Source organism: Macrobrachium rosenbergii, chromosome 31, assembly GCF_040412425.1.
Source record: "Macrobrachium rosenbergii isolate ZJJX-2024 chromosome 31, ASM4041242v1, whole genome shotgun sequence".
Classification (NCBI taxonomy): domain Eukaryota; kingdom Metazoa; phylum Arthropoda; class Malacostraca; order Decapoda; family Palaemonidae; genus Macrobrachium; species Macrobrachium rosenbergii.
The window spans coordinates 20,142,884-20,169,868 of record NC_089771.1 but is presented as its reverse complement, the minus strand read 5'-3'; the positions used below and the strand labels follow the sequence as shown (position 1 = coordinate 20,169,868).

Here is a 26,985-nt window from a genome sequence, read left to right as displayed (position 1 = left end):
GTCACTTCAACCACAAACCTTTTACATGTCGATGTATTCCACACGCATACATACATTATACATATATATAAATATAATTAAACATTATATATATAAAATAGCCTACCTCTTGCCTCAGAAGAGGAGGCTCCATATGGTTTACTCTTACGGTTCACGTGCAGTAATTTGTTATGATGCTGCTGGCCCCAACCCTCTCTCTGCCACCCACCACAGTCCACTAATTATCAAGCACATGATTCACTGCTTTATTTGACGCCCACTGGATTTTGACTTAACGTGCCTAAACTGCTCCTCATCACCTGGAAATCTAATCCATACCCTATACTCCAATAACTACAGTATATATATATATATATATATATATATATATATATATATATATATATATATATATATAATATATATATAATAATATATATATAATTTCATATATATATATATATATATATATAAAAATATATATATATATAATTACACACACATATATCTATATATATATATATATATCATATATTATATATATATATATATATATATATATATAAGATATAGTATATATATTCATATTATATAAAAGGCTCATTATCCTTGATATAGTGAAAATATTTGTGGATATATAAATTTTATATATATATGTATATATATATATATATATATATATATATATATTTATATATATATATATATATATATATATATAATTATATATATAATTATATACACATATATATATTTATTTATTTTTGCGTGTGTGTGTATATGCTTGTATTTAAATCAACGCACACAAATGGTATGCTTATTTCGCAAATGTCTCTAAGGCTATATTGCATTTCAGCCTTGATTAGGCTAACTGCTATACAAACAGCCATACAGTGAATCTACAGCAAATTACTTCGGCGAAGACTTTGACCAACAAGGCGGAAAATGCTCGCCAAGCGATCATTCTGCCCCTTCGTCTGCGCTGCCTTAAAAAGACCATTCTGAGGTAAGCAAGATTTTTATAAGGCTGGCTTATGTCACCACAGATAACATCTCTTGCAACTGGAGGGGTGACGTCGTCTCTCTCTCTCTCTCTCTCTCTCTCTCTCTCTCTCTCTGTGTTTTTGTTCAATATCCATTGTTTGAAATAAGGATTTTATACTGTCCTTTACTATAAAACATTAATGAAATCGCATTATATCAGTTTTGTAATTTGTTAATTGCCACAATAGCACTGCACATAGCAGGCAGCTCATTCCATTCATAATTACTTTATTAATTAGAAGTTTATTAATTGGATACCAATCTCGCCTTTTAAAATAGGGATTCCAAAGTCACGTGACTTCCTGCCATTCATTAGTTAAGAGTGATTAAACATAATTGCCATAAGTATGGGAAAAGCAATTTATGAAAGTCAGTTTCTTCAAATATTTATGCAACGATAAAAAATCAACATCAGTTTGCTTCACATAATCGAATTTATACATTACGTCTCTCAACTTGACGCATGCAAGGGAACAATATCTTTGGTTAGGCCAGCGTTGCCGAAGACAGCCAATGTATTAAGAGAAACCAAGGTCTTCGTAAGCTACATTGTAATTATCAAATATATGTATGTATATATATATATATATATATATATATATATATATATATATATATATATATATATAAAAGTATTCATAAACAAAACATGAACAGTGCCCTCGTCACTATTAACAAAAGACTACACAAGTCTGAATTGAAAATGAAATATTGTCGAAACCAAGGGAGTAATTCTAGACATTAAATTATTATGTTCGTCTGTAACAGCTTGACAACAGACAAGTGACTTAAGAAACAAAATTAAGGGAGTACCAAGAAAAATAAAATTATAAAAATATCCGCACATATTCACTACGCTTGAGCAGGTGAACTGACGCAAAACCCACCTAAAATCAACTAAAACTCTTCCTATGAAATTGGAAAATGACGGCCGCGCGCTGGAGATTTAAGAGCTGACTCCCAGCATCCATCCTGCAAATTTCTTTTATCGTACATCAAACCAGCAATCACAACAATTATAAGGATTTTCTCATGAGCTCTTTAGAACATCAATACTGCAAAAATACGTCCTCTGTACTGTTGGGCATAACTTCCAGCCACGGAAAAGGACTTAACGTAAGAGAAAAAATGTGGGAAAACCAACTTTACTTCTTGGCTGATGTAGCAGCATTGCTAAACAACAATTACTGGATGTGGACGAAAAGCGAAGATGACGGCCAAGGCTATTTGTTTACATGCGTCCGCACGCTTGAGACCCGCGGCTTCGACGACCAAAAAGAATGCTTTCGGTCTGTAATTAAACTGAACCAAAGAATTTAACTAAACCACATTTAATTGTTGTTATTTCCTAGAAATCTAAATACTTGAGACTCTTTTAGTTCTTGTTAAAAACGCATCACGATCTAAGCCAGAGGTAAAGCTTTCGAACAAGGCCTTTACATCAACTTGGGGTCATAGGTCGCTGAGGATGTTGTTTGATCACCTCACTCGGCCGGGCCGGAATAGACAGGGATGCGTGTACGGGGAAGTCGGAGACAGGGAAGGGGAACAGACAGTCGGGAAAATAAATAAACCTCACTACAGAAAAACACTAAATAAAAGAGCCTAAATATAAAACAATTATTATGATAATTTGAGTATATAAAATTATCGAAAATGGCAAAAATTAATCTAGTTACCGAGCAGCGTTAAGGAAACCCTCAACAAATAAAATTAGCGCGATTGATGTCACTCTCCATGAAGTGATATATATATATATATATATATATATATATATATATATATATATATATATATATATATATATATATATATATATTATATATATATATATATATATATATATATTATATATATATATATAGATATATAATATATATGTATATAAAGTTATATTTATATATACATATATACATATTATATCCATATACATATATCTGTATATATATATATGTATATATGTATATATATGTTTACATATATACATATATACATATATTATACATTATATATATATATATATATATATATATATATATATATATATATATATATATACTGATATACTGAACAGAAATCATAAAACAGCCACTCACATACATACATACATACATACACACATACATACACACACAAACACACACACAGACTCTACAAAGTTAAATACTATCCCCTTGGCTTTCCAATCACGAGCGACGGCAGATAATCAACGGGAGGAAAATAAATGAGAGTCAACCGTTAGAAAGGAGAGAAAGAAAAAAGAAAAGAGCGCATAAAGACCTCTTTCACTTAAATGTAAGTTTTACCGCCCCCCAAAAAAATTGCAAGGAAGAAAAATCCGTAGTCATTACACGGACTAATCAACTCTTAGGCAACTTAATTTTTTTTGTTTTATTTATTTTTATTCTAATCCTCCTGACTCATCTAAGATTTTCGGCAAGGCTACGTTGCTAATACTCAATTATCTAATTATCTATCAATCAATACATAATCTTTAGATTTACTTTCATTATTTTGTGCATGACAGCAGAAGGGAAGGTTGCCATCTTTGTTGCAACAGGAAGGAGAGTTCACTCAAAAAATGTGTGTGCGCGCGCGTGTGTAAAATAGAGAGAGAGAGAGAGAGAGAGAGAGAGAGAGAGAGAGTTTGCCCAAACAAACAATTAGCTCTGGACAATCTAGTTACTGTGAATATAATACAATTGGCAAACAAAAAGGACTGAGGCGAATTATTATCAGTCCTCCACGCATGAACCAAAGAAGAAAGTTTCCCCGACCTAGCAAACCACGAAGGTTGGCATTCGAAGGTGCCCTTTTAGTCGCAACCTAATTGTGTCGTTAACATTCCTCTCTCTCTCTCTCTCTCTCTCTCTCTCTCTCTCTCTCTCTCAAGAATGACTCTTTCATATGTCCACTGCATCATTTTTTTGAGTCGTATATTATATATTAGCAAGTTATTTACAAGAGGCGTATTACCTCTTCACACGAAAGATTTCTTCACATTCCTGTTCCTCTTATTCATAAATATTTTTTATATATTGCACGGTTTATGTTTATGGATTACTTCATCATTCTTTGTATTTTTTTTTATTAAAGGCCAATTTCCTCTTTTGTAAGAAGGAATACTTCACAATCTTTTTCTCTCATGGATGTAAATTTTGTTGCAAGTTACGTTATATATATATACAATGTGTATATATATATATATATATATATATATATATATATATATATATATATATATATATATATATATATATATATATATATATATATATATATATATATATATGAACAGTTCCTGCTTTCTGCTACAGACGGATTCACATTCCGCGTCGACAGAGAATCACTCGCAAACTTGTCCCTCGAGGTTAATACCCTGTCGCCTACCTACCCCATTCCCTCCTAAACCTCTTGGGTGACCTTTGTGGCCCCGTGCAAGGTATGCCCGTGACCTTGAAGAATTTCGAGTAGTCGATGCGACAGGATAAATACCTGAAATGGATGACACGAGCAAATCGGCAGTGATGAATTGGGTACTAGCAGCAGTAAGAGGTACCCATTAAGCGAGAGAGATAAATAACCAAAAATCCTTAGACGAAAGAAAACAAAAGACGGTGTACAATTATGGACAATAAGGATGATGAATGCTGGAGAAGAAAAAATCCTGCTAATTTGGCGTCATGAAGAGAAATCTGATAAGGAAATGAGGAAAACATGATCCCACATGGCAAAGTTCAGGGTAAACTACTGTGGTAAGATACTGTGATGAATAAATATAATCACATAATGAGAATAATGGAAGTTTTGTTCTAAATGGCGACTTGTCAATTCAAAATGACCGAGAATGTACGATTCAGACACAAGAGAGAAAATTTAAGCACAGAAAATTATTTCAGTCGAAGGTCAGAGAATAAAATCCAAGTAATACATTATAATCAATAGGAATGGGAGTAGTGTAAATAGCGAATGGGGAAAAAATAAAAGCACAGGTTATTCAACCGTACCGAAAAAAAAACTGAAAAATCAATTTTTACAGAGCAAGGGTAAGATACTTTGGAAGACATGGGTACAAGAGGAAAGAGTTAAGAGATGAGAAAGAGAAAAAGGGAGGATAATTAGGAACAGCAAAAAAACAAAATGACCCACTAAAAATAAGAAAGGGGAACTGCGCTAAACTTTACGTCATTGTCATCGGGTTTCTTGACGCCGTGCAATGGAAAGAAAAAAGAAAAAATTCATGTAGTTGTGTCTTTGACCGGTTCACTAGGAAGTCACCGAGTAACCCTTCGATGGGCGAGGCAGATTCACTTTTACGAGACTCATGTCGCAGAGCGAATTCAGCCTTTATTGCTAATTCGGTCGCCATTATCGACTATATTCCAAATGACGAGGCAAAATGCCATCCCCATTAGTTCCTCGTTGGGAGAGTGGGTTCCGTTCTCACCACAACTAATCTTCATCGGAAGGGTGGGTAGAGTTCTCGGTTGGCACTCTGATGGCCGCGAGTTCGAATCTCCGACCGGCCAATGAAGATTAAGAGGAATTTATTTTCTGGTGGTAGAAATTCATTTCTTGCTATAATGGTTCGGATTCCACAATAAGTGTGGTAAGTCCAATTGGTTCTGCTAAGGGCCAGCCCCAGGAGAGCTAACCAATTGGTTAAACTAGCCACGTAAAATAACTAATCTAAAATATTGTCTCTTCAGACCAGCCGTAATCTCAAATTCCATACTATGTCTGTAAAATTATTTCTTGAATATTGATAGTTAAGTCAACTTCCTCTTACCAAGTAAGAACCCCTCTAAAAATCACAAAGGTTATTTGTATGGAAGTAAAAGGTTGTCTTTCTAATTTCTCATATTTAATTTAATAAAATATAAAATATCTCATTCGGCGTTTAACTTAATTCTCCAAGGGGCCTCGTTTTCAACGAAACATTCTGGTTGCTAACTTAAAAAATGTTACATACAAAGATCTCCGTCAGAGGCACCCCAGTTAACACTTGAGTTCGAGAGATGGGAAGATTTTACTAATCATTCTTGGATTAAATGAATGGCTTTTTTAAATACCCCCAGTAGGGACTCGAGGGTAAAATCGTTGTCTGGTTGCAAGGCTTATAGTGACATATTACTCCAAGTAAGCTACAATACGAGTGTCTTGCTATTTCCACTCAATCTATTTTCCACTCTGATTTAGCTCTTAGATTATTTACCAGAAATTTGGCTCGCAGCCTACGAGAATATCTAACACTTTGGGCAGCAACAGCACAATTATTTAAGTGCTTCATCGCCAACGTCAGTGAACGAACTTTAACCTTGTTTTTTTTTGTTCTTTCTTTTAAGGATTTTCATAAGATTATCATTATATAACTTGCTATTCAAGACTTGTGACTTTGCTCTAAATTAAAAAAAATTTTGAAATCGAGAGAGAGAGAGAAGGTACCCATCAAAAGGAATCGAATGGTCCTTGCTAAAGAAAGAGAGAGAGAGAGAGAGAGAGAGAGAGAGAGAGAGAGAGAGAGAGAGAGAGAGAGAGAAGTACCCATCAAAAAGAAACGAATGGTCCTTGCTAAAAAAGTCATTTGCCTTACCGTATTAAGAGCCCGGAGTAAAAGAAGTCGAACCCAGAGATGAGAGAGAAAACACACATCGGAGAAGCAACCTCACCTTCGAACGGGTAACGGTCCACACACACACACACACATGTGGCAAACACTCAAATTCGGCACTATCCGAAAGTTCTTTCAAGCGCCACTCCCTCTCCAACCCCGGCTAAATCTGCGCCCAATGCGTTTATCATCATATAATACATATGCATGTGCGGACGCCTAAATAATACATCTAAAGTTCATCATTCTCTCTCTCTCTCTCTCATCATTCACTCCCAAGTGGCGTTGCTTCAGTTGTCGATAATTTAGCAGCAACTACTGATTTTTCAAATTTATTCCATCGGATCTCGCTGCTCTTATGTTTTCGTACATGTAAATTTATCCATCAGACGTCAGCATGGCCTTCCCTTTATGGGTTGTCTGGAAGTTCGTCGTCTCACGTCAGATCGAGATTCTTGCTGTGATATTTTAATTCCACCGTCGTCTTCACACGAAATACTTAAAAAGACTTTCTTTGAGAGAAAGGAGATAGAAAGGAACGGTTAGTTCCTTCCTTTCCTTACTCTCTTTAATAGGAACAGTTGACCCCCGCACGTCTTCCGAAGCCTCTACCTCAGCTGCCTCGGTCTAATCTGAATCTTTGAGAGGAATAAATCAAACCCCAAATATAAACTGCACACGAAAGTTTGGCAGCAAGACCATGCGTCTCGACACCAGTGCCCGGGCTATTACCTACCATTTGGGATATAATGTTATAAGAACCGCTAAGCTATTATCGGCAGCAAGAAGTTGCGAGGTTCCATTAGAGGTACCATTAATCATAAGAACACCAGCAAGAAGAGGAAAGGTGCTCGTCCTAAGGGGTTGGTAAGTGGCAGAGGAAACGCAATCCGTCTTTTTCTTATCTTACGTTCTGGTGATGACGCTCACATACAACGATAAAAGAAACGGATTGGAGTGATGCTTCGTTTCAGTCGAATGCTTTATCTAATGTATGGCTTTCTTATTAAATTTGGGGGAATACTGATTTTTAAGTTCGAGTGGAAGTTATTTACTTTTTGAATTAACAGTTGCAGTATGTCTTACTTATATTAGTCATTTTAGTTTTCGAACGTTTGTATTTCTCTGCCTCTCTCTCTCTCTCTCTCTCTCTCTCTCTCTCTCTCTCTCTCTCTCTCTCTAAATTATACATCTTATTTCTTTGAGAGGTAAACTGGAGGACCACCTCTCTCTCTCTCTCTCTCTCTCTCTCTCTCTCTCTCTCTCTCTCTCTCTCTCTCTCTCTCAATTATACACCTCATTTCTTTGGAGAGGTAAACTGAACCCACGCCCTCTCTCTCTCTCTCTTTCTCTCTCTCTCTCTATTATATATCTCATTTATTTGGAGGTAAACAAACTGGACCCTCCCTCTCTCTCTCTCTCTCTCTCTCTCTCTCTATAGGGGCATCGTAGAGGTCATCCGTGGGTAGCCTACAGATTTTATGTCTTCGGCAAGAGGTAAACTGAACCTCTCTTACTCTCTGGAAACGCAACACAGTTTTCACATACCTCATTTCTTTGGCGATGGCTACTGGATGTATCCTTAATCTACGAGTTTGCTGGGGACGCGAGACTGTAGCAGCATGACTGGAAGGTCGAACTGGCGAAGACGACGAGATTGTCAGACGAAGACGAGGCATCCAGATGCCCAGCTACCCTTGAAGCAGGAACAGGGTCATCTAGGGCATCCAGTGAGCAGGCCCCTCCGAGTCTTCCTGTCCCACACCCTTGGTTTACCTTACCAAGATCGATTGTACTGGTGCTCTGTGAGGTATATGTCGGCGTAGTTACCTGGTCTTGAGTCTGGCTCTTTGCGTGTTTCTTATGCTGATGAGAATGTTGCTGATGCTGCTGCTGCTGCTGCTGCAGCTGCAGGTCCCCGGCTGAGCATCGTCTTCTGGCCCTCAGAGGAGCAGGCCTCCTGCACTCAGCTCTGCCATCAGCAGTTAATTTTTCACTGCTCGTGCTCTTCCTCTGTCCTCTCTTGAATGCAGAGGACACATTTGGAGTTCTCTTTCTGACGGCGCCAGTCCTCTTCGCTGCAGCTTCTAAAATACTCTTTGTCTCGAGTTCTTCTGACAACTCCTCCAAGCTCGCATCGGCTCTGCTACCTGGACTGACCTGAGGACTGACGAGGTTTGACCTCGTCAAGCTTGAATAAACGGGGCTTGTCTGACCTGCTGATATATTAAGACTTTTTGAACTTGTTTGGCTACCGGTAGGACTTGGTTTCCCAACACTAACCATAGAAACATTATCAATCAAAGGACTTCTTCCCGAAGGACTTGGTCGAGGACTTATGAAACTTCCGTTAACTTCCGGAGAACAGACAATTTTATCATTGTACAACCGAGCTTGTTCGAGTCCATCGCTGAAATAAACCCGAGTGATGTGTTTCACGTTGGGGGGAGTGGTAGAAGGCCCATCACTGTCATTCTGGGCGTTGGTGGACTCCCCTGAGTCAGAATAGCCGGAGTCCTGAGACCTGTGGGAGGGAGATCCCCTAAGAGACCCTCTAAATGACCCACCTGGGGACACCTCCCCAGCTTCCTCTCCAGAGCTGACGGCATCTTCACCAGTCTCCAAAATAACAGCTTCCCGAAGTACGTCATTCACATCTGGCGAGCTGACTCTACAGGCTTCTTCGAAGCTCTGGCTCAATTTCCGGAGACCACCAGACCTGAATGAATACGGAGACCTGTCTGCGGGCGAGGACTTGCTAGCAGAAGTATTTCTCATTTCCTGGGTCACGCCCGCAGGCGGTCCAGGTGACGATCTCAAATTCAAGTCTCTGCAGGCCGGCTTGTCCTTAGGTGTGGCCTCGCCTGTCCAGCCATCACTCTGAGAGGCATAGTAGACCCTCGAGCGACTTCGTTTGAATGGTGTCACTTTGACCTCCCTCTCTTGTCTGGCCGATCTCGCTGGCGGGGGCGTTTCCTTGGACTGACCACGGCCACCCACGGACAGTCCTGCACCCTGGAAAAGAATAAAATATATGGTGTTAGTTTTGATAACGCTTTACATTCAGTGTTTCAGGTTTAAATATTTATTCTAACAATAATTTGCTTGTTTATAAATCATTTCATCATATCTATGAAACACGTTTACCTGAAACTCTAGACAGTGAAAATATATGTACATTTATAATAACCCCTAATAAAAAATATATAGTCTTTTATGCAGAGCTCAAGCATTATTTTGCACAAAAACTATATTAATTCACGAGAAAAATATACTTACACATTATATATATACATTATATATATATATATATATATATATATATATATATATATATACATATATATATATTACATATATATATATATATATATATATATATATATATATATATATATATATATATATATATATATATATATATATATATCTACATATATTTACATATATATATGTGTGTGTGTGTGTGTGTGAAAAAGAGCGGTAACGCCAGCTGGAACGTAAAGTCCTACCACTGTTTAGCAATAATCATTGCTTTTTACCAAAACAATTGCGATTTACTATGAGGGGGAGAGAGAGAGAACCGTTGAGAAGCTTAGCCTATTCACAATATCTAAACAGGTTCTCAAGTTTGTAAATTAACTCGTGGAGACCTGTTAACATCAGATAAGGCTAAGTATGGGGTCTTCATGCATGCTGGGAACTAAGCTTTAGACTTCCTCATTTCAAGGAAGGTAAAATTTAGAAATGACAGAATCCATCAGTCACTCAAAAACATCCCAAAATCTTTCTTTCTAGGTTTGCGTGCATCATTTTTTTTAAGGTTCCTTTTTTTCATTCATACAGGTGGAAACTTTCATGTAGGGGACTTCCACTCTTGATTTGCATGTATCATTTAGTATTTTGAAAAGTCCCACCTGGCAAGAACACCATTCCACGTCCTTGCAAGAATGGGATTGAAAGACCTCTGGATAGTGTGACAATTTATCACCTCAGTAGAACCTGCACTGTGCAGCCCTCCTAACAGATTATTACCTAGTTCTTGGGACTGATCAAAGGTGCTAATAGAAACGTCTTGTTGAAAAATTCTTAATGAAGACGGCCAAACATATCTTCCAGTAATGATCTAAATCGTTATAAATACTGACAAATGGAAGCCAATAGTGCAAGCAGTATTGTTCAAAAGATAAGAGGTCCTAGGAGGCTGTGGACTTGGAAGGAAAAATTAAGTACCGTCAGCCAGGTTTTATAAAACAACATAAGTCAAATTTCATAAAAACATCATCAAAACAGGGTAATTATTTCACTACAGAGCGCATTATATCACACGTATCTAGATACCAATACTTTACAGACAGGTACACCCTTACCCTTTATTCAGTTAATTTCATGAGAGTTGCGTATTATGGTCACCTCATACGAGTCAGTTTTCCTCAATAAAATCCTGATGCTACATTGATCCATCTCTGTCAGGACATGGAAACAAACGTAATTCGTCATGAAATCTGTTGCACATAATATATCTATCTTTTGGTGAGGGCCAAGGAGGTTAGATCTAAATCTAACCTCCGTTGCGGGGACACACTAGCAAAACGAAAATTCCAATAAAACACACACTAACTTCGTTAGCTGATTAAAAAACCTATCTTGATATCCACAGTTCCGAAAACATTTTTCGTGTACTTATGAACGACGAAAAAATCAAGCCAAACCCAGCTCTGGTGTCACGAGAAAAGAACGAGTATTGAAAATGAAAGTACCTTCTTCGGTGACGAAAAGGCTGCAACTTTAAAATGGCTAATCAAAAGATTCGGGAAGCAGTTCGCGGCAGAACCTTCCACATTACAGAAGTGGATAATTCAACTGGCCGACTCTCGAGGTGTCTGCATCGCCCTTGCTTATTACTAGTTTCACTGAGGTACGACTTTTCTTATCCATAACTGTAAGAGTAATTACGTAGAATTAAGACGGGCAGGAGGTACGAGGTCACTTATGGACAGAGAAGAGCAAACTTTCATTTCCCGAGAGAGAGAGAGAGAGAGAGAGAGAGAGAGAGAGAGAGAGAGAGAGAGAGAGAGAGAGAGAGAGAGAATTTCAAGTGCTTCATCAAGCATTAAAATTACATTAAGCCAAATTGTTTTAAAGAAGAAACAATTACATGAATTTTCTCAATAGCTGCATTCCAAAAAATTCGGCTACAATAAAAACCTCCAAACCGTCAGAATGTTTCTGAACATTTCAGACCCCCTTAGCCCCACGCAAATCACAACATTCAGCAAAACAACGAAAAATGCGAGACGCGTCGAAAATTTCAGGAAATCTCCCGAGTCCAATACCACTTCACCAGGTAAGTACGTACGTAACTCCCCTAGGCGACCCCTCCCACAACAGGTGTTATATAGGCAATAACCACCACGTCGACATGCACCATTCATGTCTCGAGATGTTTACACGATTGGCTTTGATAAAAACAGTTAGGACTGTTTGCCTTTCCCCGGCGTGGACACCTGTTCTCGCTACTCTTTTTGTTTCTTCTTCCAAACAATAATCTCTAAATGTTGAACTTTAAGGTAAAGCAAGCAGTATGTGAGCTGAAGTTGCATGATGATGTCTACAGAAAATTAAAAAAAAAGTCCTGTAAATTATGTATAAGAACCTGTAACACAGACTGTAGTAAAAGATTTTGTAACCATGAATAAAACAAACGTGGAAAATTGAAGCGGCTGTGAAGTTCCACGACTATTCCTGCATTCGCATAAAAATCAACAATCACAACGAATACAAAGCAACGACAACAACAAAAACTGAAGAGAGAGAGAGAGAGAGAGAGAGAGAGAGAGAGAGAGAGAGAGAGAGAGAGAGAAGGGGGGCGGGGGGTGGGGGTGCAAAGTTAGATGGGCCTTCATTATAGCAACTCTGGCTGCTTTCCACGACTGTAGGTCTGTCAAGTGACCATGTCATGCTGTTTGGCAGAGAGACCAGCCTAAGGACGGCAGAATACTGATCGGGTTCGTTAACTCTCTTCTGAGGAGGGAATCAGACAGGTTGGAATGTCTCGGAACAGGAAAATATACGATATCGCTATGGATATGGACTTGAATGGTGTCCTGGAATGTTATACGTGATCTGGTTCCAGATGATGTATGATCCAGTTTGCGGCTCGGCTGGTTGTTATTCATACGCAGTTCAAACTCTCCGGAGTTGCTTTTAACATTTTTCTTCGTAACTTGATCGTGGTTATAATTAACATTCTATAACTTCGGATATAACATTTACAGAATAAGGTTTTAATACCGAGAATATTTTCATCATTCTCTATTCAAAGACTCATCTCTAGGGAACAGACTTCCAAGCGCATAATCAGCTATACACTTAGCATATAATGTCATCGAAACGAGTTTACGTCATTAACAGTATTGTATATGGGACTTTCTCTCTCTCTCTCTCTCTCTCTCTCTCTAGTTGTGTTCATATCAGGAACTTAGCAGTAAAAAGAATTTGGAATTACTGTAAACGAACACTTGGAGCAGTGTAATTCCGGTCAGCGAAATGAACTTGGGTACGGTATGCCACTTGCCCCCACCCCCTGTAAATCAATTGGAACTACTGTATATTTATTCTTCACAGGTAGGGCACGTCGAGAGAGCTAAGAATAATTGGAGCCAGGCATATCCATAACCGGTTCTTCATTCGAGTCATGGAATAAAAGTAATAAAGAGAATGAATGCAGTAAATGTATATGACGTAATGGTAAATTACTGAAAAATCTAATTAAGCAACAATAAAACAATAGTGAGCATAAGAGAAAAATTAGTTCAGTGGTATAACACCAACCAACTTGAAAATTTGCGATATAAATATTAAGATCGCCATAATAAAGGAACCAAATAGCCATCTCAACAGTTCTCTTTTACAGAAAAGTAACTAGTGTGAGAAAAAATCAGAACTTGAGTAGACTAACTTTTAAAGTATCTTTCTTCAAAGAGCAATTACACAGCAAAATCTTGGTAAGCTGAGAAACTAGGAAGAGCCGTTCCCAAAGAATAATCAAAACGAACACTTGAAAAAAAATAGAAAAATCTAAGAGGCATTACTGGTATAAAATCTGTGTTAACGTTCTAGGACTCGTAAGGCTATTTTGTTTAGCCGTTGAATCAAAACTCGAGTAAAGAAATTGCAATTTTTCCCTTCTATGTGGTCTTTATCTTCATAGTTCCTTGTTTGCTGACATCGCTCGGCCGAATCCAAGAAGGCAGCTGAATCTATGGACCCTGGCTGAATCAACAACTGTCTCAGAGGCCTTCTGGCCTCGCGGTGACGTCAGCCTCTTCCGATTTTGGCAGAATCTGATTTTGTAGCTTCTAACAGCCTAATGATTTTCGCCGCATTCATCTTTTCCTAGGCCCACATATTATCAAAAATCAAGAACAACTTGGAACTTGTTTCATGAACGCCAGGAGCAAATAAACACTTAAAAATCACAAAAACAGAATATAATGACATTATACCCTCAGGTGCCATGATACTAAAAGAGATGTAATAGGCACATTAGTCACGCTAACGGCTTAAAAGGCTGTTGTCCTTTCCTTAGGGATGACAAACAAAATCGACAGAGAGAGAGAGAGAGAGAGAGAGAGAGACAGAGAGAGAGAGAGATGACTTCCATCATCTGTATGGAATAACTGCAACAAAATGTTCCTTTAACGTTGTTAATGAGAGAGAGAGAGAGAGAGAGAGAGAGAGAGAGAGAGAGAGAGAGAGAGAGAGAGAGAGAGAGTTTCATCATCTGTATGGAATAAATGTAAACAAAATGTTCCATTAACGTTGTTAATGAGAGAGAGAGAGAGAGAGAGAGAGAGAGAGAGAGAGAGAGAGAGAGAGAGAGAGCCGTCTGCGATAATCATTTTTCCCCTTAAATAAACTCCAACGAAGAGGTGGGAGGAGAAAGATGAAGGTCAACAAAGCGAAAATGAACAGAGAACCAGGCGGAATGCTGCATTAACTTAAAAGCGCTCTCTGAAAAGCGCTCAAAATGCAATCGCTTCTTTGAGCAACGATACCATTCCCTGACATATATCAAGGAGGCTCAACCAATAAACATGAAAATACACTAAAAATGACTCTCATGTGCGTGTGTGTGTGTGTGTGTGTGTGTGTGTGTGTGTGTAACCCTGGCCTGTTACACCTACACTTGATTTTGCCCACCAGTACCCATCGCTGATAAAGAACTCCAGAATTACATTCAACAGATTATACAAATTGTACGCCAATACTAAATGAAATCAGTTATCGATTATGTTGTATTTTATTTTTAAAAAAATATAAGGAAAAGCTTCTTTTACCGATGCAAATCTGCTTAACGCAGTAAATAAATGTAAGGACCTAACAATAAGATATGAACTGAACGCAGATTTCCTGGAGAAAAATTGTTAGTGAATTCGACAATATTGGATTTCAATTCGCAGCGAGACGATGATGTGTCATGAATTTGAACAATCCGTTGAAGGTAAACCCATAATTTATCATATTTCTTCTTCCTACACTTTCGTTTTCGTCCTCAAAAACACAAACACTGTCACTATTCTCTGCGCAAAGCGTGCGTCTCTCGTTTCCAGAACAGATATCTTCGTAAGCACCAGTCTCGTATATCTGTTTCTATCTGATTCGTTCGTGACCGAGACGGAGAGCGTGGGTGCTTTTTCACGCTTTTTAACAGACAGGTACACAGAGGTGGGGAAGTGAGATATGCTTTATTCTGGCCTTACTACATCGTGTCCATGCCCTTATACTGTTTGGTCACACGTGGTGTGTAGTTCTCGCCCATGACACGTCACTTTCCTCGTACGCAACCATGCCATATGGACAATTTATAGTTTGTATAAAACACACACACACGCACATATCACATACATACATACGTACATACATAGACGCACGATATACATTATTTATATACATATATATATATTATATATATATATATATATATATATATATATATATATATATATATATATATATATTCTATATATATATATAGACTTGTACATGCAAACTGCATGCAAACACACACACAAACACACCCACATCCACACATCCACACCACACACATACACAGTATAGAGTATATATATAGCAGCATATATATATATATATATATATATATATATATATATATATATATATATATATATATATATATATATATATATATATATATATATATATATATATATATATATATATATATATATATATATATATATATATGTGTGCGTATGTAAGCCAACTGGCGCGCATGCAATCTGAAAGACAAGCAAGATTGATTTCTAAATATCAAACAACTTCTTTACTACCATATTTATGCCAAGACACCTCTCCCGAACAAATCATCTCCGTTAAAGCAATGGTTTTATAGGTAACCCCACGACGCATACATAAAACGAAACAGAATCAAACAAGGACGATGTTGGGCGGATTACGGAGAAACAGTTGTATGAGGTCTGAAAGTAAAAGGGGAAAAGGCCATTTATGGCATATATAGATTAAGAGAGACGCCTGATATATGAAAGCTGTCAAGACCTGCCTGGGTGAAAGGGAAATTATTAGTTTATGAGGAAAAAGAAGAAATGATGTGTCGAAAGAAATATAAACAACAATTCAGACCTGTTTGCTATTTTCAGATTTCAGTAATATTCACTGTGCATGAGTTTACGAGCAATCACTCTACTTCAATATCTATTTGATTTTAATTTTTATTTTTCTGTAAAAGAAAACCATTGAGATGGCTTTGTCTGTCCTTCCGCACTTTTCTGCGTCGCCATCAGATCTTAAAAACCACTGAGGCTAGAGGGCTGCAAAGTGGTATGTTGATCATCAACCCTTCCACTCATCAAACATCAAAATTTCAGCCCTCTAGCCTCAGTAGTTTTTATTTGATTTAAGGTTAAAGTTAGCCATGATCGTGCGTCTAGCACCGCTATTGGTAACAACAACACATGCCACCACCGACCGTGGGTGAAAGTTTCAGGGGGCGGGGCTGTGAGTTTCTTGGGCCCCGGTTAAGTGTTTCATACAGCATTATACGCTGTACAGAAAACTCGACTGCGCCGAAGAAACTTCGGCGCATTTTTTACTTGTTCTATATTGTACGGGACATTACAAATGGCGAAGAAGATATAAATGTAAAATAGCGGAGTGACAGAGCGGCATATAAAAGGGAGACTGCTGATAGTGGTATTTTGACTTCTGTGGAGAAAACGAAATAGGAAAGGTTAGCAAAACAGGAACCATTATTTCATTCTAAAACCTGAAGAGAAAAGTCAAGAATGTGATAGCTTTCCCGAGAAATAGCAGTCGATCATTAATAAACACAGAATAAAAAAAACACACAATCACAAAATGCTTAAGAACACACAGATGGTTTTGACAAGAGTTTGTTGTGAACGCATCTTTCGGTTTTGATTCAAAAAACTTTTCAAACCAAGTTTTGCCCATGTGACTCACCATCACTATGATGTATATGTAAATGAGGGCTCTCTTTTGAAAACGCTGTCAGACTTATGAAACAAAGAGAGATTTACGTAAAAATGTTTTAAATTCAGGTCTAAAAATACAACTCACGTGCACCACACATAATGCTTCATAAATTTTACACTTTTATGAAGTGACTCTGACCTCCAACGCACACTAAAACAAGTCCACACAGATACAGACAAGCAAAAACTCCGAGGGCACCTACGAAAAAAAAAAGAATAGGAATGGATTAGCGCCACGCCATAAATCTTACACTTTTATGAGTCGATCGCAAATATATCGGACACAAACAGACAAACCAACAACAACGCTCTCTGGAAATCCCCCCCGAACTGGTTCGGATCACTCTACAGGTCTCCCTCTACACAGGAATTTATGTTGCGAGCGTTTACTCTCCTTAAGAACCATCTCAGCCTTGTCAGATCAGACCCTTTATCGGGGAGCTCGCGCCAGTAAGACACGGGGTGTTGGGCTCCAGCCACACATCTCGGATGCTTGGAATCTCCGGCCCGTTTCGGGGACGGTTTCACGTGGGTCGGACAAGTGTCTCCAGATAAGGAGAAAATACTATATGTATGTAAACTTTTATATTATTTCAACATTAGGCGATTCCTCTATCACGAGGTGGTACCCAAGAATAGAAAGAGCAAGGATCGTTACCACGCTCGCACTCACAACTACTGAATCGTGGATGAATCCTTGTGTGGTAAACTTCTATAGCATCTAAACAGAAGGCTCAATAGTAGAGCGTAGAACCTCCTACACACACACACACACACTCAACATTCAGAACTATCTCGCCTCCCGGATGTTGAGGCAGCTTCTTTCCAACGTCTCTAACTTTATATCTATCTATGCGTAGGTTTGAATGCAGACAGATATTAAAACATCTACTAACCCATTATATATATACATATATACATATATATATACATATATATATATATATACATATATACATATGTCTATATGTATAATATATATATAAATTAAATATGGAGATGACGGACAATAATTTAATATTTGCTTAATCCAAATGTTCCATCTGCACTTCTAGATGGATGTCATATATATGTTTATGTATGTATGTATGTATGTATGTATGTATGTATGTATGTATATATGTGTATATATATATATGTATATATATATATATATATATATATATATATATATATATATATATATATATATACATATATATATATATATACATACGGTATTCCGAAATGCAATGCAACATAATTCAGCACACACGAAAATTGACTCCATCATTCATTCGGCGCACCAAGGACGAAAACACAGACGTGAACTACCACTCGATGCATTTCGAACCCCTTACGAACACCGACAAGAGACGAAGGCGCCGACGACGACGAAGACGACCTCTATCGGAAGGTTTTCGTTCTCAAAATCTCCAGTCATAAAACCATAAATACTTCTGGTATCGGTTTCCCGATAACAGCGACCGAGCAACTGGTATAATAATCTCCCTCGGCTACATTCCCGCTGACGCTGCTGCCTGCTAGTTCTTGCGACGACCGGTACAAGAAAGAAGTTGCTAGGCTATATAAGTTTGCGCAATAAGCAATCAAGAATAGCAACGTCGTTCTGTCCGAGCTGAGTCTGTGGAAGGGCTCATTCCGTGCTCTCGCCTAGCCCGGGCCTGAATAAAATAAAAAGGATGAGGAGTGAAGGAGTAGGAACTAATTCCAAATGAAGAGCATGTATATTACAGATGTTAGTCTGACGAATTAAGTAAGACGCATTCACCCGATGAATGATAGCTGAAACTTGTACCCATCTTTAGCTTGTAGTAACATACTTCCCCCGGTCTACCGTTCATTAACTTCTAAATACTTTTATCATGAGAGAAAATCATCATTTCCTTTGATCATAACGGATTCCATGACAAAAAGCCTTCCAGCATTAAGTAAACTTACGATCATTTACATAACCCTGAAACTAGTTTGAACTATTTACCAAGTACCATATCGCGAACCACAATTTACTTAACCCATTTGCAAAAGTGATAATTTCACCTTTTATCAGATTCTTAAAATGTTTTGAAAACTTACACATTTATGACCAGATTTTCACCACTTGTTGTATAACTGTATATTCAAATATTGAGCCACAAAAACCCTCTAATATCGAATTCACTTTGCACTTAAAACAACTACCTCCAAAGAGAGTAATATATGATAAGTCCTCCTGTCCTGTCAAGGATCCGGAACTTATACCTTTTTTGGAGTTGGAAGTGAATTCTATATCAAGGAGCTGTTGGTGGCTTGATATTTGAGGAGCACAGATATTTAATATGTAAAAACTGAAATAGTCATATATAAATATATATAAATATATATATATATATATATATATATATATATATATATATTATATAATATATATATATATATATATATATATATATATATATATATATATATATATATATATATATATATATTATATATATATTATGAAACATGTAAGGCCGCTAGGACGCAGAAGTCAACAGCCTTAGACATTTCAAACCTGAAAGGAAAGGCTAGCAATAAGGAATGGAGGTTTCGCTTGATTTGTAAAGGTATTCATGTAACATGAGGTAAAAATATCTTATCATAATTAAGACGATTTTCGAAAACCTTTCAAGACAATTTTCGAAAACCTTTCAAAGCGTGGGCAGCGGTAAATGTATTGGTAGCTGAGCAATTACATTTCTTGCCATTTTAAATAAGGCAAATTAATCGTTCTCTCCCATTTTTCGCGAAATGAATAAATTCGCTTTTTGATACTGTAAGAACACGCTCGCACGCGCGCGCACGCACGCACGCACGCACGCACGCACACACGCACACACGCACATTGCCACAATGCCTTCTTAACTCTTCGAATTCTTCGCGCTTTTTGGGGTCCGCTTGTCATTAAAGCCTTAAGATGCAAGTGCAAGAAATTTGAAGAAGCAGTTGTGATGTCAAATTTCTTGCACTTGGATCTTTTTTAAGGCTTTAAAGGACAGGCGTATCAAAAAAAAAGCGCGAAGAATTCCAAAGGGAAGAGGGCATTGCGGCTATTACAATTACATACGGATCTGGTAAAAGTGATCAGTAGACTCTACACTTTATACATACATATATATATATATATATATATATATATATATATATATATATATATATATATATATATATATATATATATATATATATATATATATATATATATATATATATAACCCTCCTCACTATTTATAAATTAAATTCCTTCCATTTTATTATTATCAAATAACTATAGTTACTTAGAATCCCTAAGTGTCTCGTTAATATATTTCTTCATAATATATTAAAATATATATATATATATATATATATATATATATTAGCTTCCTCATTAGTTAAAGTGATTTTTGCCCTACTCTTTCGTAGTAGTCACTACCCCAAATTTCCCAGATTTGAGTACGCAAAGGCGCAACTATCGGAGAACCGAGGAAGGCTTCTAACGAAGGATTACATAAAAAAACACACTTTCCATACTTTCAATTAGTATGCAAATTGAGGACCACTAAATTATCTAACAAGAACACAAACAAACAAAATACCTACGGAGAACCTGGCACAGACAGAACGAGTATTTTTTCCTTCGTCATATTTCTTAAATGTATTTTCTAGTCTGGAGCTCGTCTCCCCTCACGATGATTTAGGAGGCAGATGAGGGGGGGGAGGGCGGGGGGCGGAGAAGGTAGAGGAGAAAAGGATGGGATAAGGGGTAGAGGTTAGAGGGAGGGAAGAGGAAGAGAGGAGGGAAGAAGGGGAGAGGAAGAGGAGATCAGCGTCTGGAAATGCAGTTCTGGTGTCCAGTTTTTTTCTCTCAAAACTCTAGAAAATATTTACCGTACCGAGCAGCCCAGAGCACTGGAGGGTTCAGGGAGGGAGGGAGGGAGGGAGGGGAGGGAGGAGGAAGGGGGTCTTGAGGGTGGAGGATATTTTACTGCATTTTAAAGTCTATTTGAGGTCCCGACACTTAACGAAAAGCTCCGGCTAAACGCAGATCTAGTTCCACAATGCTTGGTTTTGCTTTTGAAATTGCTACTCATGATCGCAGAAAATTTGGTTATTTGTATACATGAATGCACGGTTTTTTAGCTCCTCCCTTCGTCTGCGAGAATAAGCGGACCAAAAAGATACTTTCTTGAGGAATTGGTATGAGACCATTGGCTCTGATGGGACGGCCTGAAGGATTTGATTTTCGCTCACTGAAGTGTGGGAGTGAAAATACTCTCGTGTGATACTCCTCCATAAAGATCGATCAGAAAACTCTTATATCTGCATCGCCAACGAAACCTTTTCGACCTCTTTTGTTACTAAAAGGATTTATTGCGCGTACTCCCAGTGTGGTGCATAAACACCAACTGGTCTTCCTTTCTTTCAGCAAGTCTGCGAGTCGGTTTAAGTCTGCTCCTCCGACTACAATATGAGTCCATATTGCAGCTGCCCTCAGCCATTTGCCTTCATCAGGAGAGAATTCCTTCCATGACCTTTGGGCTTTCCTGCTGCCTACTTTCTGCATAAAGGCAGACGATCGTCAGCCCTCGGTTCCCAAAAATATCCTCGCCAGAGGATACATTCCCATCATCCCTATGCGAGAGAATTAAAGCCTGTCGAGAGAACCGGCCGTTACTTCTACGCGGTCAAGGGAGTGGTCGGGGGAGGGCAGCTGATCGTCCATCGAATGTAAGGAAGGATTGCAATTGGGATAATGGGGCTGTGGTGGGGGAGGGGGGGGAACAGCAGGGTCAAAGGGAATTCCCCTAGCCTAAGGGACAGTGAAAGGTAAAGGTAGTCATGAAAAAGCAGGAGGGAAAGAGAGGGAAAGTGGTGTGTTCACATGGAAGGTCAGTTGAAAAATATTAAGAACACTTACCTGGTAAACAATTCTACATTATTGAGGAAAGTTTGAAAGTGTTGAAAATGTGTAAATTGTAATATGACAAAATTCGATTTCCTTCACTAAAGGAAGGAACATATCTTAACAGTAACTTTGTTATTTATATATATATATATATATATATATATTATATATATATATATATATATATATATATATATATATATATATATATATATATATATATATATATATATATATATATATATATATATATATATATATATATATATAAAACAGTTATAAATATATATATACTGTTACATATATATATATATATATATATATATATAATATATATATATATATATATATATATATATATATATATATATATATATATATATATATATATATATAAAAACAGTTACCGTTAAGCTATGTTCCTTCCTTTAGTGAAGGAAATTTAATTTTATCATATTATAATTTAAACATTTTCAGCACTTTCAAACTTTTCCTCAATAGAATTGTTTACCACGTAAGTGCTCTTAATATCTTTCAACTGAAATTATGTTTTCTCTAACGATCAAAGCAATCACACCCCCAATTACAGACGATTTGCTTAAACTCCCAAAGTGAGCTTCATTTTTTCTTATTTTATCTATTACTCCTAGTGTTATTATCTTAAAACATTGTATCCTTTACCCCATCAACTTCCATATCCATTACGTTCTCTCATATAACCTGGAATTACTATTATAAAAAAAAATACAAGTTAACTACGATCTCTTCCATTATCAATACAGCTACGATTTCTTTCAACATCATTACAGCTACCACAGTCAAATCCTTAAATTGAAGCATTTTTGTATTTTCCCAAATATAAGAAGGTGACAGTTTATACTTTTCTCTTTATAGTAAACGCTGAGAACCTTTCCTCATGTAACACTACAAAGATCGCCTTTAATTAAATCGCTCATAACTGAAACGAATCTGACGATTTAACAAAGTATTCAAATAATAAAGTTATAAATCGCTGATAATTAACAAGACTCAGATGATTTAATAACTGTAAAACAAATGAGACACACATAAACGCGACCATAATAAGGGTCCACACAGGGCCAGCAAGACTTAGCAAGTCGTTATGGCCATAACAAAGCGACTCCTCCGTTCGTCCAATTAAATAGCGAAATAAATAACAGTCGGCGGTCGCAAAAAAAGAAAAAAAAACCCGGGTAATAAACGTGCATTAAAGTTCTTTTAATGGCTTCTCACAACAGCCATTAATTTTTGCGATATCAGACCCCAAATATTTTGCTGTATAAATTACAGCTGCCAGGCCAAGGAGGTCCCTGACAAATTAAACTAATTACCGTCTTAGCGTAATTAAAGTCAACGAGGAGCATTCAGTGCAGCTCCTGCAATTACAAAATTATTTGCTTCATTTGCCTGTAATTGAAAAATTATTCAATTTGTTTCTGCAGTTCAGAACTACATTTGGACATGCATATGTTGCAGGCAAGGGCATGCATTTTTCACCAAAGATTGCGAAATCGCTGAACAGTGATAAATGTTTGGTGAATTTCCCACATATTTTATCCGACTTCGGCAACACAAGTGTACTGCTAATTCAGAAACCAATTTTAGAAATGTTTTCAACATTCAATTAAACAAGGTTGATTTAACGATACAAATACCTCACATACACGGAATTACCGTGTGATTTTCTTACTGGAAATTTGCTTCCAGAATTATATATTGCATTCAGATTTTTAAAAGAACTTTATACATTTAATTTCCTTTTTGGTATTCTTTGACGATTACAGTGGTAATATAAGGAATACCCTTAAAGAAACTTCTCTTAATGAAAGTCAGCTAACTTACAACAGAATCTATATGAGCAAGTTGCTAAATAATACACACTCTCTCTCTCTCTCAACTGGACTACCCGTGTTCAAATCTCGAGCCGGACACTTAGGGACAGACGGAAGTTTTTTCTCCAAAGGTAAAGTGTGCTTCTGTTGACCAGCAATGAATTAGGTACCTAGTTGTTCAAAAATTACTGTTCGTAACTAGGGTGGCAATGATTGTTCATAACTAGGGTGGAGAGAGAGAGAGAGAGAGAGAGAGAGAGAGAGAGAGAGAGAGAGAGAGAGAGAGAGAGAGAGAGAGAGAGAAACAATCGTGAGTATTCACTGCTCCGTCAAAAGTTTACCGTCAACACTGGAGGACCTCATCGAGGTAATCCTCACCCCAGTGGAGTGAAACCATACATAAGATTCTCTCTCTCTCTCTCTCTCTCTCTCTTCTCTCTCTCTCTCTCTCAATCTCTCAATCACACACACACACACACAACCCTATTTAATTTCTAAGTATTTCTGCATTTATAAGTATTCATTTTTATTTTAAGCATTTTGTGACGGGCCAAGTCATTCATAAAAGTGATGGAGTTTGTATAATGCGTAGAGAGAGAGAGAGAGAGAGAGAGAGAGAGAGAGAGAGAGAGAGAGAGAGAGAGAGATTCACGTCTTGCGTACTCCTTTGAAGGAACGAACTGATTACAGGAAAACTTGAGATCCCAGTAAAACTCTAAAGCAGTACCGGGGAAAATGTGCAAAGAGAAAATAATAAAACCAGGAAAACGATAAGAAAACAATCGACAACAGCGGGGGAGAGCCTTAAAGACAGGCGCCATTTTATCAGCGCATCGCTCCCCGCCTCCAAACCATTTTATCTCCCTTAAAGAATCATCAAAACACACGGCTGGGCCCGAATCTTTTCGCTTTGTATAATTCGTACCCTTACCATACTGCAATCAGATAACCTCGTTACGCACATGGGCCAACGGGAGGCGGAGAATAAAATCCCCTGCTATCGGTGCTTGTTCCCTACAAATATTCACAAGACTTAGAAAAAGAAGTGTAACAATGACTATTCGCTTCTGGTCTGCAAATCTGTCCGTCTACCTCTGTCCTTTTTGCAACGTTCTCTCTCTCTCATACAGGAAGTGCTATTATTCATTTAAGTTCGTATTGAATTTACGCTAACCTAAATAAATCGATAGATTTGAACAAAATGACTTCCTGAACTGAGACTGATATCAAATGTTCGGCTATCAAGGATAGGAAAAATGCGAAACCCTTTTTTTGACATCAGCCAAATTTGCTTTTAAATTCCTGTGTAAATCGCTTCTAATAATGTTAAACAATAAAACATCTGCTTTTAAAGCTCAAGAACTCTTTAAAATGTCAGAGGTCATTACCATTGCTGTTATTATTTCACCATTTTCAATAATAAACAAGTAAATAATGCGCCGAAGTTTCTTCGGCACAATCGAGTTTTCTGTACACCGTATAACACTGTATGAAACACTCTGCAGAGCTCAGTTGCTCCCCATATGCAGTCAAGTGAAGATTCGTAGGCGACGCCTCCGGAAAGCGTTGCCAGACGCACGATCCACGGCTAACCTTAACTTTAAATAAAATAAAAACTACTGAGGGTGGAGGGCTGCAAATTGGTATATTTGATGACTGGAGAGTGGATGATCAACATACCAACTTGCAGCCCTATAGCCTCAGTAGTTTTTAAGATCTGAGGCCGGACAGAAAAAGTGCGGACGGACAGACAAAGCCATCCCAAAACTTTTCTTTTACAGGAAACTAAAAACTATACTTTGCTTTACATGCAAGCACAAATAAACCCATTTTAAACTAGACCAGACTCAGGCAGAACGATTCGATTTTTGTATGTGGCCAAGAGCGGAGAAAAAAAAATATTATTATTATTATTATTATTATTATTATTATTATTATTATTAAACAGTCACGTGTACAAGCTATCCATATAATATGCCTTATTTTCCTGCATTACCAAGACGTGTAAAGGTTAAGCTCCATGCAACTTAAGCACACACACACACAGGGGTGAGTGGAGCTATAACTGGCCTTTCGAGACATACACATGCATTATTCATATACTGGCTAACGTTAACCTCTCTCTCTCTCTCTCTCTCTCTCTCTCTCCTCTCTCTCCTCTCTCTCTCTCTCTCTCTCTCCTCTCTCTCTCTCTCTCTCCGTCTTACCACTGTCATGGAAAAATCCGTTTAAATGTTACTGTTACTGCTTTTACTTATACCAGAAAAACATATATATATATATATATATATATATATATATATATATATATATATAGGTACATAAAGAAAGGATTTATATATATATATATATATATATATATATATATATATATATATATGTATATTAATATATATCTAGGAGCGAGCTTAATCCAAAATCAACCTTAGATGCAAAAGCATAGGGGTAGCAACTTCACCCTATACCTCTTAACTATATATGCATAAAAATACATATATTTATTCCTCTCTCTCTCTCTCTCTCCTCTCTCTCTCTCTCTCTCTCTCTCTCTCTCTCTCGGGGTACAATATAAAGCAATATCTCTTCCATCTCGTTCGGCACCATCTTGAGCATCTTGAGCGAGTATTAGGAGTTCAGTCTGCGAACTGAAGCAGCGTCTTAAGCTGTTGCGGAGGCTTCTGTTTGCTCTTCTATTTACTTTCAATAAAAATGCATGAGTTTTTTCATGGGGGTGAACAGGAAGACGAGAGAGAGAGAGAGAGAGAGAGAGAGAGAGAGAGAGAGAGAGAGAGAGAATTGATTGCTTGACTTAGATAACAAAATTGTTTTAAGAAACAGACCGGAGAGGACAAGATAAATAAGAGAGAGAGAGAGAGAGAGAGAGAGAGAGAGAGAGAGAGAGAGAGAGAGAGAGAGAGAACTGCTTGACTTAGATAACACATTTTTTTAAGAAAGACAGGAGAGGACAAAATAAATGTGAGAGAGAGAGAGAGAGAGAGAGAACTGATTGCTTGACTTAGATAACATAATTTTTTTAAGAAACAGAGTGGA

At 37.3% G+C, this 26,985-nt stretch overlaps 1 protein-coding gene across 2 annotated transcripts in view; it reads right to left on the bottom strand.

Moving 5' to 3' along the window:
- The window catches only part of LOC136855402 (protein inscuteable homolog), a 176,031-nt gene that overhangs the window by 40,525 nt on the left and 108,521 nt on the right, over positions 1 to 26,985 (bottom strand). For both annotated transcript variants that reach the window (XM_067132390.1, XM_067132392.1), the window contains exon 2: positions 8,183 to 9,649. In XM_067132390.1, coding sequence (XP_066988491.1) covers positions 8,183 to 8,313 — 131 coding nt within the window. In that variant the 5' untranslated portion in view covers positions 8,314 to 9,649. The remainder of the gene's footprint in view (positions 1 to 8,182; positions 9,650 to 26,985) is intronic.